The sequence below is a fragment of the Pectinophora gossypiella genome, chromosome 4 (assembly GCF_024362695.1).
Source record: "Pectinophora gossypiella chromosome 4, ilPecGoss1.1, whole genome shotgun sequence".
NCBI classification, from domain to species: Eukaryota; Metazoa; Arthropoda; class Insecta; order Lepidoptera; family Gelechiidae; genus Pectinophora; species Pectinophora gossypiella.
Window position 1 is genome coordinate 1,306,983 of NC_065407.1, and position 18,177 is coordinate 1,325,159.

Here is an 18,177-nt window from a genome sequence, read left to right on the forward strand (position 1 = left end):
CTGATCAGCGCCATCTATATATTTCTTAAGGAACGCAGCCTGGAACTCGTTGTCACTTCGGCGACAAGTGGAAATATTCCGTTGTCCACTGGGAATAATCCGTGGGTTTATTGCTGGTTTGTGGCTCTGCCCACCTGGAAACCAATATTGGGCGTGAATTTTACATGTGTACCTACGTAACTAGACTGACAATAATAAACCTAAAAATAATTATACAATCTACCTATAAAACTTCGTTCCTTAGCGTCGGAACAACCTTCCATTCTAGCCTGGCGGTCAAAATGCTAAGCTCAGCAATATTAAGAGGAAACATGACGAGGGAGACCTTCAAAACTCACAGAATTAGCCTACCTTATGTATGACACAAAGCATTATCTATTGAAGATAGACATTTATTTTATATCAACTACGCATTATTAACAATGGGAAACAAAAGTATTGATAAGACCGATAGACGAGAATGAAAGATGATCTACCTGCTTACTACAAAAGCTGTTAAATTGCGCGCCTTTCTCGATTTTTTTATAAACGCAAAGCTCGTGTAGAGGATGAACGTGTTGGGACATGTTCGCGGCAAGCGGGTTGATTCTTGTTTTGTTTGCTTCGAGCTTCGCCGGCCCTCGCAACTCGGGTTGTTTTGATCTGTCTCGCTTGGTGTGCACTCGTTCATAGTTTCAAACTTACGTAAAATACGCGTTACTTCTACTTAAAAATGATTTGGTAAGTTATTTCCTTATTCATGTCTTAACTTTTGTAACTCGGCTTAAAGTTCTTAAGTTATCGTTAAAAAGTTATAGTGCCTACTACTTCAGTGTTCTGTCAACTTTGTAGGTAGGTTCCTTACTTAAAATCATGAATTAGATGTTATTTAACCTATCTGTAGTGAACACTGTTATAAAATACATAAAAATAATAGTTTTACTTTAAAATATAAGTAGGATCTAACTGTTCACGTTTTCAAACAAACATCGTTGCATAACTTGTTGTTTTCCATGTCACTAATGTATCTAGTAGGTACCTACCACAGTTGATGTTTTCTTGACTATATCCTTATATATGAATCACTATTACCTAAACCGATATACCTAATTAAATTTTCCTGAAAACGACCCAACTTAAAATTTAGAGTAAGTTTACTTAATAGGTACTTACCTACCTATTTCCTTACACTATGCTGTACCCACGGTCTCGCTGCGAATTGGTGTTAACGATTGCATCATAATAATAATTATTAAAATGTGATAACATCGGCTTCTCACATAGGTCACTTATCTACATACATAAAATAGGTACCTACCTACTTTGCTTAGGTTTTGCTTGAACCGGCGTGCGTGTATGAAACGATTGAAGAATGTGGAGGAAGCAAGAGACGTGTGTCAGGATCGAAGCAAATGGAATACCATAGTTTCTGCTTACCCCGGTGGGACAGTGGTGGTCCTAGCAAAATATTTAGGTGGTGTAAGACCTCAAAGTGGCGCCCTCACCCCTCAAAATGCAAAACTCAGTTGCTCCCCTCTAGATACTGGATGCTGGCCACTGGCCAGGGTGGACCATTTCGGCGCCCGGTCGCACCGTTGGCACCGCCCTAGTCTAGCCCTAGCCGCCGCCACTGTGGTGGGAAATAGGTAGGCGTGAGTATATGTATGTATATTGTTGAGTTTAATAAGTACGTAGACAGGTAGGTACCCAGCTAGTCTGCCTAACGAAAGATGTTCAAGACAAATGACGGCAATTAAAATAAATCTGTACGTAGCTAGCTGAAAACTCTAAATATACACTGGCCAATGGAGTTCTACCTCTGTCTAATCTTACTAACTATTTACCTATTGTGCGTTATCGTTTCAGCATGGAACTTTTGTTTGTGCTTACGACATGTGTGTGGGCGCAAGCCATGCCAATGGGTTGTAGTGAGGACGCACATTGCCCGAGTGGCTTCTACTGTGAAGCCAGCGAACTGTTCTGCCGGGAATGCCTTCGGTGTCAGGACCTGAAGCGTCAGTCTCCACCGACACTGACAACTTGCATCACTTCTGTTACTCAATGTGGCCCTTGTTTTTCTGAGTAAGTGTGTTTTACCTACGTTTTACGATATTACATCTTGCAATCATTCGTCAATCATGAGTTAGGATTAAAACATAATTGACCTTATTATTACTAGGTATACTGTGATCGTTATTTGTAGGGTCATTTATATTCAATATTCTTTATATGCACATAACATAACGAACAGCTTAGGTATAATACACTAATTCTCACCTCAATCAACCAGAGGGGGCATGGAACATACTCCACCACGCTACTCCAGTGTAAACAAACCATAGAAACAAACGCCCATGATCGTGTCCTAATAGGGTGGACAGAACCGCAAGAATCATAAGACAACGTGCAGCCATTTTGGATAGGCAATGAAAGATTAAAGCACATTATTGAAGCGCATTGATCATGATCAGTCTATTCCCCATTCTTCTTATCATGTGGGTTGTGAGGTGGAGTAACAGCCTCATCAACCCTAGTGTCAGGGTTATGTTTGCGCCGTGGCTCATGTCACGATTACTCACTTACATTAGTAAATAGTAAAAAGTATAAAAAAGTGCCTTCCAAAGCACGGATCACCTTACTTTTAGACTTCCCTGTGGATAGATAGGGAGATCGGGCCTTAAACCATCACGCGGGCCCAGTGCGGATTGATGGTTATTAACGACTGCTAAAGCAGCCGGGACCAACAGCTTAACGTGCCTTCCGAAGCACGGAGGAGCTCGAGATGTAAACTTTTTTCATCAGGTGACCAGCCTGTAATGTCCTAACCAAACTAGGGATCACAAAGTGATTTTTGTGATATGTCCCCACCGGGATTCGAACCCGGGGCCTCCGGATCGTGAGTCCAACGCTCAACCAGAGAGGCCTTTATAATGGACCATCATGCCAGAAAGAACACAACCCCTCAGTCGGTTTCTACGACATCCCCGGGACTACAAGTAACTGAGCATTTCTATGTTTATACTCACTAGCAGTTACTGCTAGATTAAGGTGGTAAGGCCCAAAGTCCTTTTAAAATCCAAATCCCATTGTTTAACTATTGTGTCTGGAAATCCGGGCCTTACGAGGATATAATATGCTATAATTTTCCTTTATAAATTCACATTATCTGGAAGAAATTGCAGTTTGAGCAATGTGGCTGTCTGTAGTGCCTTCCTGTATAATTGTTCTAATTTTTGTGTTGTGAATCTTTTGTGCTAAGTCAGTTGTACTGCATTGTAATCCACCAAACTGCTTTTGTCACAGACTAATAGAAGACATAGACAATCACTGCGTGTCGCCGGAGAGTGGGAAGCAACTGCTCCCTTATGAATGGGCGGTGATTGCAGTGTCGCTTGTCTTGGCGGTGTTAGTCTGTGCTGCGGCGGCGTACATTCTACGCAACTTCCACACATTCAAGATACGCGCCTGTAAGTTTATTGTAATAATTAAGCCTCTTTCATTATTTGCAAAAGCGGCCGTTGCATGGGTTGCGCTATCACTCCCGGCGCGGTAACTACCCCGCGTCTCGACCATTAAGTGCATGCAGTGAATGCTATTACGTAGATAAACGTCGTACGTCGAAGTAGGCGGCGCGCGATAGGAAACCAGGAGCGGATCTAGCTTTTATGTCGCAGACAACCTTCTCCATAGAGAGTTAGGACCCAACCTGTCGCGGCGGGGGGCGGGGGCGGGGGTTTGGACGACGACCCTCTGAATCCGCTCATGTAGGAAACGTGGTGCAGACACCGCTGGTTTTCTCACCAAGTGAAAAGGAAAATAAACGATTTTTGTGATCTTGACACATCGGGCTGGATGATTGGCTAGTCTAATAACCGCTATAGCCTATTACTTAAGTACCTAATTACTTTATCTTATTTTATAGCAACGCGGACGTCGGTTCATTCTCCCGAGGAAAGCATCGTAGCGGCGAGCGCGCCTCACCCGCCACCCCCGTATAACGTCGTCGCCGCGTTGCCACCCGCCAGTCAATGCGAAGGTATAAATAGTCTATTTATTTATGCATTCCTAATATCCTGTCTTGATAGACAGGTCAACTAGATAAAAGAAAATACAAACTTCTTATTGTCCCATGTATCAAAGTCAAATCATCAACATCAAAATCAAATCAAATATACTTTATTAGGTACACACAACATACTTACAAAACAAATTAACACAGATGATGATAGATACAGCACAATCTAAAAACCCTAGTATAAAAATAATAATCATAGTAATAAAAGTGATAATAATAATAGTCTAGTAATCAAATTAAACCCTTTAAGTATATAAACCTGGTACTTACATTCAATCAGTTTTAGGCTGTCATTCCATAAAAATATCCACTACGCAGTGCCGCATATTAAAATAATAAGGTATAGTGCTATGACAGCTTCTTCCCTCTAAGCCCATAATCGTAAAATGTGGCACGTCAGCACATTGCCTAACTTCTTATTTATTTTCAAAATATGTCTTCCATTCCAGGCTCCTAGGGTAATTGTTCGAACACTGAAAGTCTAAATCATTACCTTGGACGCAAAAATGTCCTAGAATCTATTGTCTTTTTGCAAATGTCCAGTTATAATTTATGTATGTCACCAACTTACGGAAGTTCTAACTGGGTATACCTACGCAAAAAGACCATATAAAAGAGAAAAAAAGAGATGAAGAGATTTTAAGATATTTCCAATGTTCGAAAATCTACTCGCACTTTTTATTTCAAAATTCCTTTATTTGCAATAAAAATGGTACTTACTCAGTTTGTTCCTTTATTTCTGCGCTTTTCAGGTGTCTATTTGCCGCGCTTTCGAACATTCTGATTATAAAACGTGCTGTATGAAGATAGGCAAAGAGCCGGGCCTTTGTGCAGCCACAGCGTCAATCAATCAAAAATTATTTTTGTTTTTTCTTTCAGTGTCGTTGTTTATAATTGTTGAAAATTATATATTTATTAATTCTTTCATGTGATGTCCTTTAGAATCCCTGCCTTTCATCAAGCCAGTATCCTCGCCGCATAGAAGCGAGGCTCGCGAGTCCGCTGGTAGTCAATCTGCGCGAGTGTTCAACAATCCTTCTTATGTACGCACTTTACAGCCCAGGTACCTACCATTATTTTAAATTATGTAGTAGAAAATACTAGACGATCTCTTTAGTTAGACATCTGACCATAGAAATACAAATCAGATAGGTTTATTTAGGAAACCCGCAGTGAAGGAGCGTGGCCGCGTATGCTCCGTACCCTCTTTGATCAATGATTGGTGTATATTGTACTAATCTTAACTCCAGAACACATTGGGGTTTCTTCTTAAAAACTTCCGACTTAAGAATTCCATGGTCTGTGCCTACTTCTGCGTGATCTTATATATAATGTACTTATGTGTACTTGCAAAATGTACTAAATTATGTCGAGAAACGTTTTTAAAGCATCATTTAATATTCCAGTTACGAGATCCCAACGGAACACGATGAAATTTTGCCGACGATCCAAGAAAACATATCTGACAACGAACACAATATCAGGTAACAACATTTGTATAAAAATACTAAAAACATAATTTAATTAATTTTATTTGCAATCCTGGCGTCAGGGTTATTATGGAGCCACCAAAAGCCTCTTTACCTGCTAAGGCCGAGATTTCCAGAGGCAATAGTTTAACAATAGGGTTTGGATGTTGAAATGACATTCGGTCTTACACTTTACTGTAACAACTACATACTTACTTTCAGACTTCTTCTGCTTTGTTTTAACTGAGGGAGTGTTTGTCTGTCCCACTAGCGCCAACTCGGTGTCACGGGCTGAAGGTTCCACTACAAATGTGTTGAGCCCAGCGCCGCCTACCAAAATACTACGAGTTGGACAGGTTAATAACTTTACTAGCATGTAGTTGTAGTTAAATATTGGCCCCGATTCCTGCAGACACCTCCTAATTTTATTTTAAGTCATACCCGTCATTTTCTTATCCGCCAAAATCGCTAATTTTAAAATGAATGAGTGAATGAATGAATAGTCCGGGCGCAATAGGCACCCTGCGGATATTCAACATGTTTAACGTGTACTGTTAACTTAATTCTGTCGGGTTATTGGCCAAAATAAAATTTAGGGAGGGTTTTTTTAATTTCTGCCTAGAACTTACGTGTGTTCCATAAATTTTATGCCTATCGATTGCCCGTCCCTTTCCTTTTCAGTGGGTAAGAAAATTACAGGTATAACTAAAATTAAATTAAGTCTCCTAGAATTGGCACCAATAATTCAATTTAGCATGTGTTAAATACAATTTCATATATGAAGTTTTCTGTGGTTTGGATAATTTTACAAACCGTATTGTGAGCATGTACAATTGTAGAATAAATTATGCGTCAGATGTTTTATGGCTTCGTCATAGAATGCTTCCGCCCCCCAAATGCCCCTTCTCAAAATGTCTGTTCTACCAAAGTTATCACCTCCCTAGCATTAAGTATTCCGTTTTTCACAGGGTCCGCTTACCTAACCTGAAGATCTGAACGATTTTTTACAAAAGCGACTGCTAGTCTGACCATTCAACCCGCATTTGTGTTTTTCTAAAGTCTATGGTCATTTTGCGAAAGGGACCTTGATTGAGGGTGGATTTCCAGCAAAGCGGAGAGGGGACTAGCGTGATGTGCTGGAATCGAGAGGGAGAGAGCGACAGAGAGTCTTCTGTCTCGCACACTGGCACACTGTGATTGGTCGATTCCGCGAGTATTTCTCACGTTTCCTCTTCTGTCCGTTTTCATGGAAACGCATCCTTAGCTACCAAGTTTTATTTAGAGAAACTTTTTGGGATAAATGGATTATAATTAACTAGCATTCATAGTTTGAGATTTCGTAGTGAGTAGAGTCAGTGAGTGAGTGACTTTTTGCTTTTATACATATAGATTTTGTTGCAGGACTCCAACAATAACAGAGACAGTGACGTCGGCGACAGCTCGTCCCAGCCCCCCCTCGCTCACGGCGGGACCGCGTTCATCATCAACGTCATTAAAAACGTCAACGCGGTGCAACAGCGAAACGAACTGACGCTGTGACGTCACACGTCTCTACTTAGTACCTAGTTACTTAGCTTACCTCATTATTTCAATGTCCATTCCATTACTCATGTTGGATGGATAAAAGTTCCGGACAAAATGTTTTGTGTCCACTTTTGTAGTGTATGAAGGGCAATATACCTACACCATGCATGTCGGCAATATTATATCGACGGCTTTATTGGCGGCTTTACTCGTGCATGATGTAAAACTAAGTGCGCAACGGAGCACGTGGATTTACGCAAGTCGACCACAGCCAACATGTCGCCGAAATGGCGGGTGGATGTTGCCGACTTGATTCTTTTTATAGGTTGTGTCGGCGACTTAGGTAGAATTTTCTGACGCACAAGGCCTAACCATCCGGTTTTGTAATTTTCGATAATATTCGACTGTACCTAAATACCAAGAGTTGCCACAAAGCTAGGCAGTTTTAGGGTATTTTCTTAGGTTTTTAGGTGGTATACTCGCCTCTCAATGTTCTGCATGTTAATCTTCGAGAATGTTTTATTGTTGTGATTTTAACAGAATACCAAAATGAAGATCTCTTCTTTATTTAAATAAGACGCGCGTGAAGTTTAAAATATTAATTTTTACTACGATATCAAGCTTTTATTTAATTTTGATTTGATTTATTTTGAACATGATTTTGTACTTAATTAGAGAAAACTCTGTTATTTTTTTAAAAAAGCTCATTATGGTAATAAAAGAGAACTACAAAACTATACGAGTTTTCTTCATTATTGTTAAACTTTTTTTCACGTGACTTATCCACTACTTGGCCTGATAAATAGGCAGCGCTGAGGACTCTCACCCCGTGCACTAAAACTAAACTGAAAGTGATGGAAATGAAATACGGTGTAGGTACTACTCACAACAATTTATTAACTTGAGCAGCACCCCTGGCGGCCTCTGCAGTAAATAGTAGGTAACACTAGACAAAACCGCTTGAGTTATTTACTTACGACAAGTGCAAGACATTAATTAAATTAGTTTTAGAGTTGTCAAACTGCAATAAAAATAAGGTGTGTATGTATGTGTTCTATCCTAATACAATTTCAACGCAACTCCTTTGCGAGTTAAGATATATTGATTTATCTTGACTCGCACTGCCTTTCCTTACCTGTAAGTTCTTCTACGGGATGTAAGTGATATCGTAACGAATGAGAGGGATGATTCAGCTCATGATTCTGAGGTAATAATAAGAAGAATTTGCCATCGCAAAAGAAAATAATTAAAAAAAGACACTTGATCATCTCAGAATCATGAATGCTCCTCAGCATTCGGTACAGTGTTATCCCCCTAAGTATTGGGTACAGTGTCATCCCCCTCAGTATTCGATACAGTGTCATCCTTGTAAGTATTCGGTACGGTATCACTAACACCGTGTACCACTAGCAGCCCCGTCCCTGCGGGTTAGTCTCGGGGCGCGACGTAGAGCGCGGCGGCGTGCAGCGCGGCGGCGTGCGCGGTGTAGGCGCGGTGCAGCGGCGCGCGCGCCTCCAGCAGCACTCGCGAGCGCCGCGCGTCGCAGTACACGGGCAGCGGGGCCGCGCCCTCCGGCGGCAGGGGCTCCGCGCCCTGGGGACGATATCAGAATTACCTACTTCGTATACACCTCGTATAACGAACAGACAAGACTGTACAGAAAATTTGTCGAAATTTGGTGTGCGTCAAGCAAGCGGCCTCAAAAAAAATGGGCACGAAAAAAAAAATACCGTACCAAAAATTAGTACTTTTATTGAAAAAAATAGTACCTGTTGTAAACAAATTAGTACCATCACGGTTCTGGATTTATAGCCATGTTTTATTGCACTTGCTCGCTTGACGGTGAGCGAAATTTGGCGAGAGTTGACGACAAGGTCTTTCGCTTTGATTTAAACGCTTAAAATCAGTACCGAAATAGTACTCACCCCCTGCAAAATACCAAAATTAGTACTTCAACGGTTCCAAAGTTATAAAGGCAGTTCTTTGACCCCGCTGGCTTGACGTTTTGACAATACCTATTATCTGAGGAAGAACGCTTGCATACTTCAGTTTGTAACTAATGTCAATAAACTCGTATGAAATAGTACTCCCTACCAAAAATTATAAGCATTATTTGATGGCAGTGCCAGGATAAAGCTTCCCCCAACATCACTGTTCAAAGTGCAACTATGTAACCAACTGAATAAAGATATGCTTATTATTTGAATGTGTGTGTACCTGTGTGGTGTACCGCAGCAGCAGCGGCGGCGCGGGCGGCGCGTGCGGCGCGGTGGCGGGCCGCAGGCGGCCCTCCGCCCACTCCGCGCCCGACACCCGCAGCCCGCGGACCACCATGCCGTCATTCGACCGAGCTTCTGCTTCATCTATATTGGTAGTTAATACATATCACAGTCGACAGCACACACAGATGTTTTGCGTACATTAAAAAACAGATATTTTTATTAGAAATTGCTATGTTATCAGAAAAAAAGCTGTTTTTATATTATTGTCATATTAGCAAAATAATCATTTGATAATGATAATCAAATTATTTAATCGTGATTTTACGTAAACTGCCATAATTTATTAGGTATTTATACCACTATTAAAATAGCAGAATGTTCCTTCCTCAAAAGTCCTTTGGTCGCAAAAGGGCCCTTTCATAATAAGTTCCTTTTGCAGGACTTAGCCTAATGCTTTTGTAAACCAAAAGGACTTTTTGCGACTAAGACAATACAATATTTTGAATAGTGTATGGAATTAAATGGATTGTGTTAGATAAAAAAGAATCGATCGACCTAATATCGACTGATCACCATGTTAATGAAAGTCACAACACTACCTTACGTACTTTGACAGATCTAATTCTTACCGCGCATTGTGACGATTGTAAAATGTTATGTTATGTTTATATATAATCACTAATTGTACTGAGCTAGTCGTTCTGTTGAATACATTAACTGCCTATATACGTCCCACTGCTGGGCACAGGCCTCCCCTCAATCAACCGGAGGGGGTATGGAGCATACTCCACCACGCTGCTCCACTGCGGGTTGGTGGAGGTGTTTTTACGGCTAATAGCCGGGACCAACGGCTTAACGTGCCCTCCGAAGCACGGAATCATCTTACTTTTTCGGACAATCAGGTGATTCAAGCCTGAAAAGTCCTTACCAAACAAAGGACAGTCTCACAAAGTGATTTTGACAATGTCCCCATCGGGAATCGAACCCGGACCTCCAGATCGTGAGCCTAACGCTCTAACCACTAGTTCTGTTGAATAATTGGAGGTAAAAAATAAATAAGCAATTTCCCGTACCTGCCCCCCACTTGACGCTGAGCGTGAGGTCGCCCACCGCGCAGGCGCGGCGCTGCGCCGTGCGCACGCGCAGCGCCCACACGGCGCGCTCCGGCCGCAGCAGCGAGCGCAGGTCCAGCTCTGGACACATTATACAAATCAATTTACAATTGAGATATAGTGGTCAGCTTCTATTATGAATGTGTAATAAGATGCCGACCCTCTCGCTCACAAGTCTTGCGTTTTCATCATCAGCCCACTGCAGACCACTGCTAGACACAGGCCTCTCTCAAGGCGCGCCACAAAGACCTATCCTCAGCTTTACGCATTCACCCGATTGCGTTTCATAAACTAATAACATAAACTAATAACTAAGTAGTTTCCCTGGATCAAAGATAAATTATAAAATTCTTATTACTATAAAGATCTAAAGGTGACAAAAAACTTTTCTTTTTTCTATAACTTATTTATGAATTTGATTATTGAAAAATGTAACAAAAAGTGCGACATTTTATCACGTTTTTCTATGACGTTACAGGTTGTTTTTTCATACAAATTCCATAGTAATTTCGTTTTTGACCTTTAGTGAAAAGTAACCGATGTGACTAGTTGGAAACTAGCCTATTCACTTTTGTAAGCAAAATCATCTTGGCAATTTCCGGAAATTACGTTTTGTAGTCAAAAGATATAGAACGGCCATTTTGACAGCTGCCAGAATAAATAGTTTCCCGAGTCTCTCTCTTTAGCATTAGACCATTCAGAGCTCACAACAACAAAAGAACGCGGTGCGTGGTGTCGTGTGGAGAAATGGGGAAGGAGGTCGTATTACAGTGAGGTGTAGTAGTCATGTCGACCTACCTGTGGGCATGTAATCGTCGTCGTCACCGTGCGCTGCGAGCCGAGCCACGGCGGCGCGTGCGCGGTAACAGAACTCCTTGATGTACGCGTCCGGCGCGTCCGGGCCCGGCCACAACAGCTGCCACTCCTCTGGTACCTGATGTAGAATAGAGATTTGAATATTACACACTTAAAAGTTGACGGTGCAACTCGCATGAATCGAGGCGCCTCACAGGTACTCGTACACCTAAGTATTCATTTAATTCGGACGGGTTACACTCGATTCGTGATCGAAACGTTTTGCAACTTGTCTAATCCCCGTAGTTTATTTGGAAGATTGGGATTCGTGTGTTCGCACATGAGCGCACGCTATCACGTGGCTTGCGTACCTTGTGCAGCCGCAGCCCCCCGAGCCTTGCCCGCTGCAGCGCGGCGTGCAGCGCCTGCGCCGCCCGCGCCGCGTCCCGCGCCTCGTTGTCGCACACGCAGCCCCACCAGCCGCGCGCCGCCTGCCGGGAACAGCTCCAATGTACTTTACACTCGTCTACATTACATTTAGCTGTTAAAAATCTTATGGCACTGATATACATTCTCCTTTTATAACAACTATCAAAAATTACCGTTTCATAGGAGGCGCTGTTAGATTCGAGAAAATTTTTCGTAGGAGGCGGTGTTCGGTTCAATTCAAACATCCTGATGAGACTCGCTTCTAATGAAAGTTGATGTTTTTTTTCTATGATTCTAGCAAAATTGTATCTGATACTGGCCCGGAGCTTTTTAAGGATTGTTTATCTTGAATAAATACAGTGGTGGACAAAAATCGAATCAATTCTATTGCTTTGCGATTGAACCATGGAGTAACTAATACCTTAGATACAGGGAACATGTATCGGGGAGCTTGTTCAGTTTATATTGGTAACGCGGTTAGTGTTTATTTATGGTCGCTTCTGTGAAAAACTGAACCTGTCAAATCTTCAGTAAGCGAATCCTGTAGCGAACAACGTTAGGGAGATGGTGATCAGAAATCAGTCTAGATCCGGACCGCTTTTTGGCAAATCATCATCATCAATTTAAGAGCCACGCTCTTGTCGGTGCAGCATTTCTGTAAAATACTCTCCATGCTACTTTTTTAGGGAAAAATAGGGCAGTGGTTTCCCTCTTGCCTTCCGCCCCGCAGTACTCTGTCTGACGCGAGTGGGATGGCGCCCAGAGTAGTCTATTACAAAGCCATACTAGGACTCCTGTCCTCTGCCTCTGAATAGTACTGACAGTTACTGCTGCCCTCTGTCAGGTTCCAGGTTACAGTCCCTGTGACATGCCCCTTCCGTCCTGCATTGCCGTACCGATGGCTCCCATCTCCGCCTCTGCAGCCGTTGAGGTCTTCACCCGTATCCCTGGGCAAGGGTTCTACGTTATACCCCGTAGGTCTGGGTCCCTATTCGAACTCAGCCACCATCTTACTCCGGCCTACTGAAGTAAGAGGCGCCCACCCCCGCGGCAAGGACGCGCCGAACAGGAATTGCCCCAGTGGAGGGCAGAGAAGATGACTCTGTCCCCCCTGGGGCCGGGTTAATGGTCTTGTATGGAACCAAGACCAAGGGCCAAGGGTTTTTGGCAAATATTGGCTGTAAAAACCTACAACTAAACTACATACAAAGGATGACATATAAAACATACCTTTTCCACATTGTAATCGCTTTTAATCAGTGGACAGCCAGACATAAGCTTCTTCCAGAGCGCTAGTAAGGTCTTTATCGCCGCCGTGTTGTCGCCCTTTTGATTGACGGACACAGTGGAATTCAGTTCTGAAAACGGACATAATGCAGTGGTCGTGCTCAAATTGAAAATGGTGTGTCTTAACTGGACCATTTTTTGGATCGTAAAAGGGTGTTACATGTAGACTTGACAGCTTTTTACGACCAAAAAATGGTCCAGTTCTCGTAGATAATGAAAATATTGGAGTAAAATCAAATCAAATTAAGCTCACCCACCACTATAATAGTTATATTCCCGATTCAACTAGCCAGACGTACATCAATCGCAAGATGAACTGAGTACTCACCCTTTACCGACCAATGCGATAGGCGGTGAGCCGTGTCCCTATAATGGTATGTCCTTTATGATGCAAAAAGGGTCCCACTACTATTAAATAACCGAAGAATGGGCTATATTCGTGGTAGACCACGCTATTCCATTGCTGGTCGAAGGCGTTTGGGCTAGCCTAGCTGTCAATCCATTCGCTCGAAGGCCTCCGACTTGTGTTTAGTCGATAGGAGTCCGAAATGAAAGCTACTGAACGGCACCCGTCTAATAACCGACTGTGTCCAACATTACTTACCTTTATCTTTGTTGATCGGTATCAACAAGTACAACAGGGCTACGGGCTCCTCATAATAAAGACATTTCATAGTACAGAAGTTAGTTACCTCGCAAGCCAAAGATGATGTCTTCAGTGGCATTCTTCTCCCAGGCGACGCGACAGTTGGCCGGTAGCCCCAGCAGCTGCGCCGAGTCTATATCGGGCATCGCGTCCAACGCTGATGTGTAACTCTGTTGTTATAAAGTGGATGTTACGTCTAGGTCCTTTGCGCAAAAAATCCCCATAACGCATATTAGAATTTTCATGACCTGCGACCTATTTCTGCCAAGAGAGGATGAAAATCCAAAAAGCCCTGGCAGGCAAAGACAGCAGCCGACGAATAGCCAGATCTACATTTTTCAAGTCGACCTGCTTTGTGACGAACACGTTATCTGGTGCGAGCGAAGCAAACCTCGATGCTGTTGATATAACTTACGAAGGCTATATGGCATTTAACGAGCAAAGAAGGTTAGGTTACTTGTTACAATCGAGGGCCGAAAGACCAAGTCGTGGCGGTGTAGGGTGTTGCTGTATATCAATTGCGATAACGCGAAAGCCCCTAAGGCCACTCCAAGACTCCTCCTCAAAACACTATCTCACCTGCAATTGTCTGACAAAAGGAAGTTGCAAGTCAAGTCCACGCGGTTTCCAAGCGTGTCCCAGCGTGTGGTCGGCTATACAGTCCGCCAGCAATTCTCGCAGCAAGAAGCGGTCTGGCTCCGAGCTGACCCGGGCACCGTATAGCAGCTGGCTGAGGGCCGCCACCGTCGCCAGGTCAGTGGTGGTGCGGATCACACGAGTGCATGCTGAGACTTCGCCCCACTCCCACGAGTACCAGCGGGTCCAACCTGCCAGTGTATTATACACATATGAAGTAAATATAAAGCTTCAAAAAAGTTTTTGTGATGTTGCTCTTGATTTATTTTCGTGACGACATAACATAACCCACAATAACATGCGGCTGGTAGTGAAACAGGTCCAGGGTGTTACCTTGTGGTATGTAAGCCCGTCGCTCCTGTACGATGGCGTGGAAGAGCGCAAGGCACACGTGCAGACGCACCATCCTCGGTTCGGCCTCGTACTGTCCCCACGCTGCCAATGTGCTCATTACGTTGTGTTTCACGCCTTCCGGAGCCTGCCAATGTTTTTACGTACATTTTACCATTTCGAAACGAACATAACTGTTTAGCGTACTTAATCCCACTTACTGATGTAAGTATGTAGCCGTTACATGAGCCATGTCAGGGGCCTTCGGCGGCTCAATAATAACCCTGACACCAGGGTTGATGAGGTTGGTATTCCACTTCACAACCCACACGATAAGAAGAAGAGGAGATCCCCCTGTTAGGTAAAGGCGTGGTCCGTATCTCGGTCCATCAACGTCGTGGTCCCGTCCGTCAAGATCATCACGCCGTCTTTTCCGGAGTTTACCACGAGTCCAGTATTCAACTTGTTGCACCCAGTCCGTGATGATCTTCGCCCATCATTCAGGATGCATGCGGCAGACATGTTCAGGCACACTTCAGTGTAACGGTGTTAATGTCCGTGAACTATGCAGAGTTTAAGGCGGAGCAAGGCGTTTCTGACTCGATCTAGAAGTTCTTTGGCAAACGCGTTTGCAATTTTGATATTCGCGGATATTACATACATACATAAACTCACGCCCGTAATCCCAAATGGGGTGGGCAGAGCCACAAGTAATCAAAGACAACTTGCAGCCACTGTTGATACGAAGTCCTAAGATGGATATGATATTAACCAAAATAATGTTTCCTTACCTCAATAATGACATTGATACACGCGTTAGAGATAAGTGGTGGTATTTCCCTGTCCTCTGATACAATCCACAGGCGAAATTCCTCACTAAACTCCTGAGCCTGAAATAGAAATTATGAATATAACGGCTATTCTCTCACTTTGTATCATTGCAAATGATTCAAGTGCGAAACGAAAAATAGATAAGAAGTTGTCACATTTTTCATCTATGAATCATGGATCACCTTGTTGGAATCAAGTAAAAATCGAGGCATCTCAATAGCCTTACAAACTTCAGGATATGTAAGCGGACCTTGAGATAAAAGTTGGAGAGATCATGAACTTACCCGCCGGAAAAAATATGAGGCAGGTTGTCTATAAGTTATTTATTGTTGTTGTTACGTTTTTGATTATAATGAATGATGGTACAACCGTAGAATAAACAATAACTACGTATAGAAGGGACACTCTCTGCCCTGCGCTGATCTGAGCTACCTAACACCCACCCCCGATATTTGTTACAGCTTGCATAATTAAAACGTACGATACACAAGGCCACACATATAGTTACACGAGTACGAAACTTCATCTGTGAAGTGTCCGTGTAAGAACGAGATTTTTGTATGGAGTGGAATGATATAGCTTACCGGCGTCTGTAGGAAGTCAGTGAGGAAGGTCTGCAGCGAGTGCGAGAAGGGCGAAGCCCCCACCACGATGGCGAGCCAGCCGCCGCCGCGCGCAGCCTCCACGCCCGCTTGCCACGCGGCCGGGCCTTCTTCGATGCCCACCTGCACACATTCATACAAAAATATTATTTCGTTTGCAAAATAGAATAAGTGGAACCTATAATCGCATCGCCAAAGTAAGTAAACACAAAAAAATATATGAATTTAAGCGAAGGAAAATTCCACTTGACAGCTGAATCTTCCTCAGTATTCGGTGACAGTGTCACTAACACCCTTCATAGGGTCCTCGTAAATACCGGGTGTTAGTGACATGGTAACGAATACTAAGGGGGATGATTCAGACCATGATTCTGAGTTAATATCAAGTCGGATTTTCCGTCGCAAAATTCATGTTTTTTTATATTTTTTAAATTATTTTCAATTCTAAACTTTTACAATGGAAAATTCCACTTGATATCAACTCAAGTTTTCGTTACGATGTCATTAACAGCCTGTATATGCTCAGTTAGGATTGCAAAACACTCCCGTTCAACAGTCCGACATCGACTTTTGTATCCTACCATTTTTTTATTTTCGTTCTAATATCGTATACCAGTGTGGCGATATACCTGCAGCAGCGTGCGTGCGTGCGCAGCGAGCACGTCGGGCGCGTGCGCGCCCAGCAGCAGCACGGGCCGCGCCCGCGCCGCGCCGCAGCGGGCCGCGCGCTGCACGGCCGAGCCCGCGGACACCACGCCGGCGCCTGCGGCCCGGACACACCACATACACTCACACTCGTAATTACTATCGAGATGGAAACAGCTAGAAACCATAACAAAACGGCCTATAACAATCAATCTCTACTTTGTGTCGATACACTGTTCCAGATGCTTGTATTGACCACAGTTTACTTAAGCAAAACGCAGTTGTTACATGATCCGTGTCAAGGGCAATTGGCAGCTCAATAATAATTCTGACAGAGTTATGAAGTAGGTCAAAGAATGTAAGCAAAATATCAACCAGACACCTATACCGTGCCAGATATCGTGCTGCAATTCTTTAAGTCCAGTACAGTTAAGTACAGTTCTAATGTAACGGTGTATATACCGATTTTACCTGAATAAACTTTTTTATTATTTTATTATTATTATATAGTTACCCAACACTTGATCGACGAATGCTACGATAGCTCGGTATAAGCTGTCGGGTCGTAGAACAGCCACCGTCACCACGTGTTCGAATAAGTGCAACTTCAACTTATACAGCAGATTGAGGTCTCCAGAACGGAGGAATTCTGACCACAACTCCTCGTTGCTTAGAGATAACTTGGTATACAGGTCCTCGCTCGCAGCCTGTCGAATAGGACATAAAATTAGAAATCGATTAATTCTAATCACCTGACCTGGCCTAAGAGCGAGATGATTCCCTGCTTCGGAAGGCATGATAAGCTATTCAGCTCGCAGTGGAGCAGTGTGGTGGAATATGCTCCATAGCCACTTCGATGCGTATATCAGTTTTTCAATTGAAACAAAACCCACCTTTAACTGAGCCAATTTATTCAAACAATTTTCTGGTATCCAGGCGTGATTCTTCTTGATCTCATGAATAGTTCCCTGATCTTCATTAACCTCATAATTTCCAATAAATATCTGCCAAAGCTGAAAATTCGAAACAAAAATGGATAAATATTTATCTTATGACATCGCAAAGTGTTCCTCCCTTGTCTTTCTGAGCAGTAAACTGAGATCACCACATACCTTTTCAGGAACGAGATCATCGTATACTTGTTTTAGAAGGTGCAACACGACAATGTATTTATCTTTCTTGTGCAGACCCAGTAGAACTCTCTCTGTAATCCTTCGAGTTATGTACTTCACTATCTTCTCGTTATTAATATTCTTGGGATCCTGAAATATGATACGAATGTGTTAGTTTCGCTCAATTAATAAATAAATTTTGTACCGGGTGAGAGCTCTCAGCGCTCCCCATTTGTCCGGCCAAGTAGTTAATGCCTTCTGCGGCAAATCTACAATAAGTCACATTAAAAAAAACTAAATTAATACTACGTAAAATGTAATAAAATAGCACAATGTTCTACAAAGATCTACCTACCTAAGATCTGAATTGTTTCAGATAGTTTCTAAAGAGATTGTCATACATATCGCAAGAAGTTGCTCTTCGTTCCAATCATCAAACTTTTCTAATTGATAAAAAGGTTAATTCTTCAATGTAAATACGTC

General features: G+C 42.8%; 2 protein-coding genes across 3 annotated transcripts in view; one reads left to right on the top strand and one right to left on the bottom strand.

Annotated features, from left to right (window-relative positions):
- The first annotated feature begins 470 nt into the window (after positions 1-470).
- On the top strand, positions 471-7,418 carry LOC126366558 (uncharacterized). 2 transcript variants are annotated; one of them, XM_050009712.1, is made up of 8 exons: positions 471-720; positions 1,846-2,061; positions 3,283-3,446; positions 3,902-4,015; positions 4,997-5,117; positions 5,461-5,538; positions 5,795-5,879; positions 6,925-7,418. In XM_050009712.1, exons 1-8 carry the CDS (start codon positions 713-715, stop codon positions 7,060-7,062), a joined length of 924 nt encoding a protein of 307 aa, XP_049865669.1. In that variant the 5' UTR covers positions 471-712; the 3' UTR covers positions 7,063-7,418. The 2 variants fall into 2 exon arrangements, with proteins under 2 accessions (XP_049865669.1, XP_049865670.1); XM_050009713.1 differs by lacking the exon at positions 5,795-5,879.
- Positions 7,419-8,475: 1,057 nt separating this feature from the next.
- LOC126366404 (cytoplasmic dynein 2 heavy chain 1) overlaps positions 8,476-18,177 on the bottom strand; it is a 34,579-nt gene continuing 24,877 nt past the window's right edge. The window contains exons 38-52 of the mRNA XM_050009513.1: positions 17,695-17,844; positions 17,476-17,595; positions 17,097-17,289; positions 16,567-16,700; positions 15,920-16,060; positions 15,296-15,394; positions 14,508-14,652; positions 14,118-14,365; positions 13,585-13,708; positions 12,836-12,963; positions 11,548-11,667; positions 11,180-11,315; positions 10,343-10,462; positions 9,265-9,410; positions 8,476-8,640 (exon numbers count right to left, since the gene is read on the bottom strand). Of these exons, the coding sequence (XP_049865470.1) occupies positions 8,476-8,640; positions 9,265-9,410; positions 10,343-10,462; positions 11,180-11,315; positions 11,548-11,667; positions 12,836-12,963; positions 13,585-13,708; positions 14,118-14,365; positions 14,508-14,652; positions 15,296-15,394; positions 15,920-16,060; positions 16,567-16,700; positions 17,097-17,289; positions 17,476-17,595; positions 17,695-17,844 (2,169 nt within the window). The remainder of the gene's footprint in view (positions 8,641-9,264; positions 9,411-10,342; positions 10,463-11,179; positions 11,316-11,547; positions 11,668-12,835; positions 12,964-13,584; positions 13,709-14,117; positions 14,366-14,507; positions 14,653-15,295; positions 15,395-15,919; positions 16,061-16,566; positions 16,701-17,096; positions 17,290-17,475; positions 17,596-17,694; positions 17,845-18,177) is intronic.

Bases quoted from the DNA above. Each gene is read 5' to 3' on its own strand.
- LOC126366558 (XM_050009712.1), top strand. The intron at 3,447-3,901 runs GTAAGTTTATTG...CTTATTTTATAG, and splicing joins CACATTCAAGATACGCGCCT to CAACGCGGACGTCGGTTCAT. The intron at 5,880-6,924 runs GTTAATAACTTT...ATTTTGTTGCAG, and splicing joins AAATACTACGAGTTGGACAG to GACTCCAACAATAACAGAGA.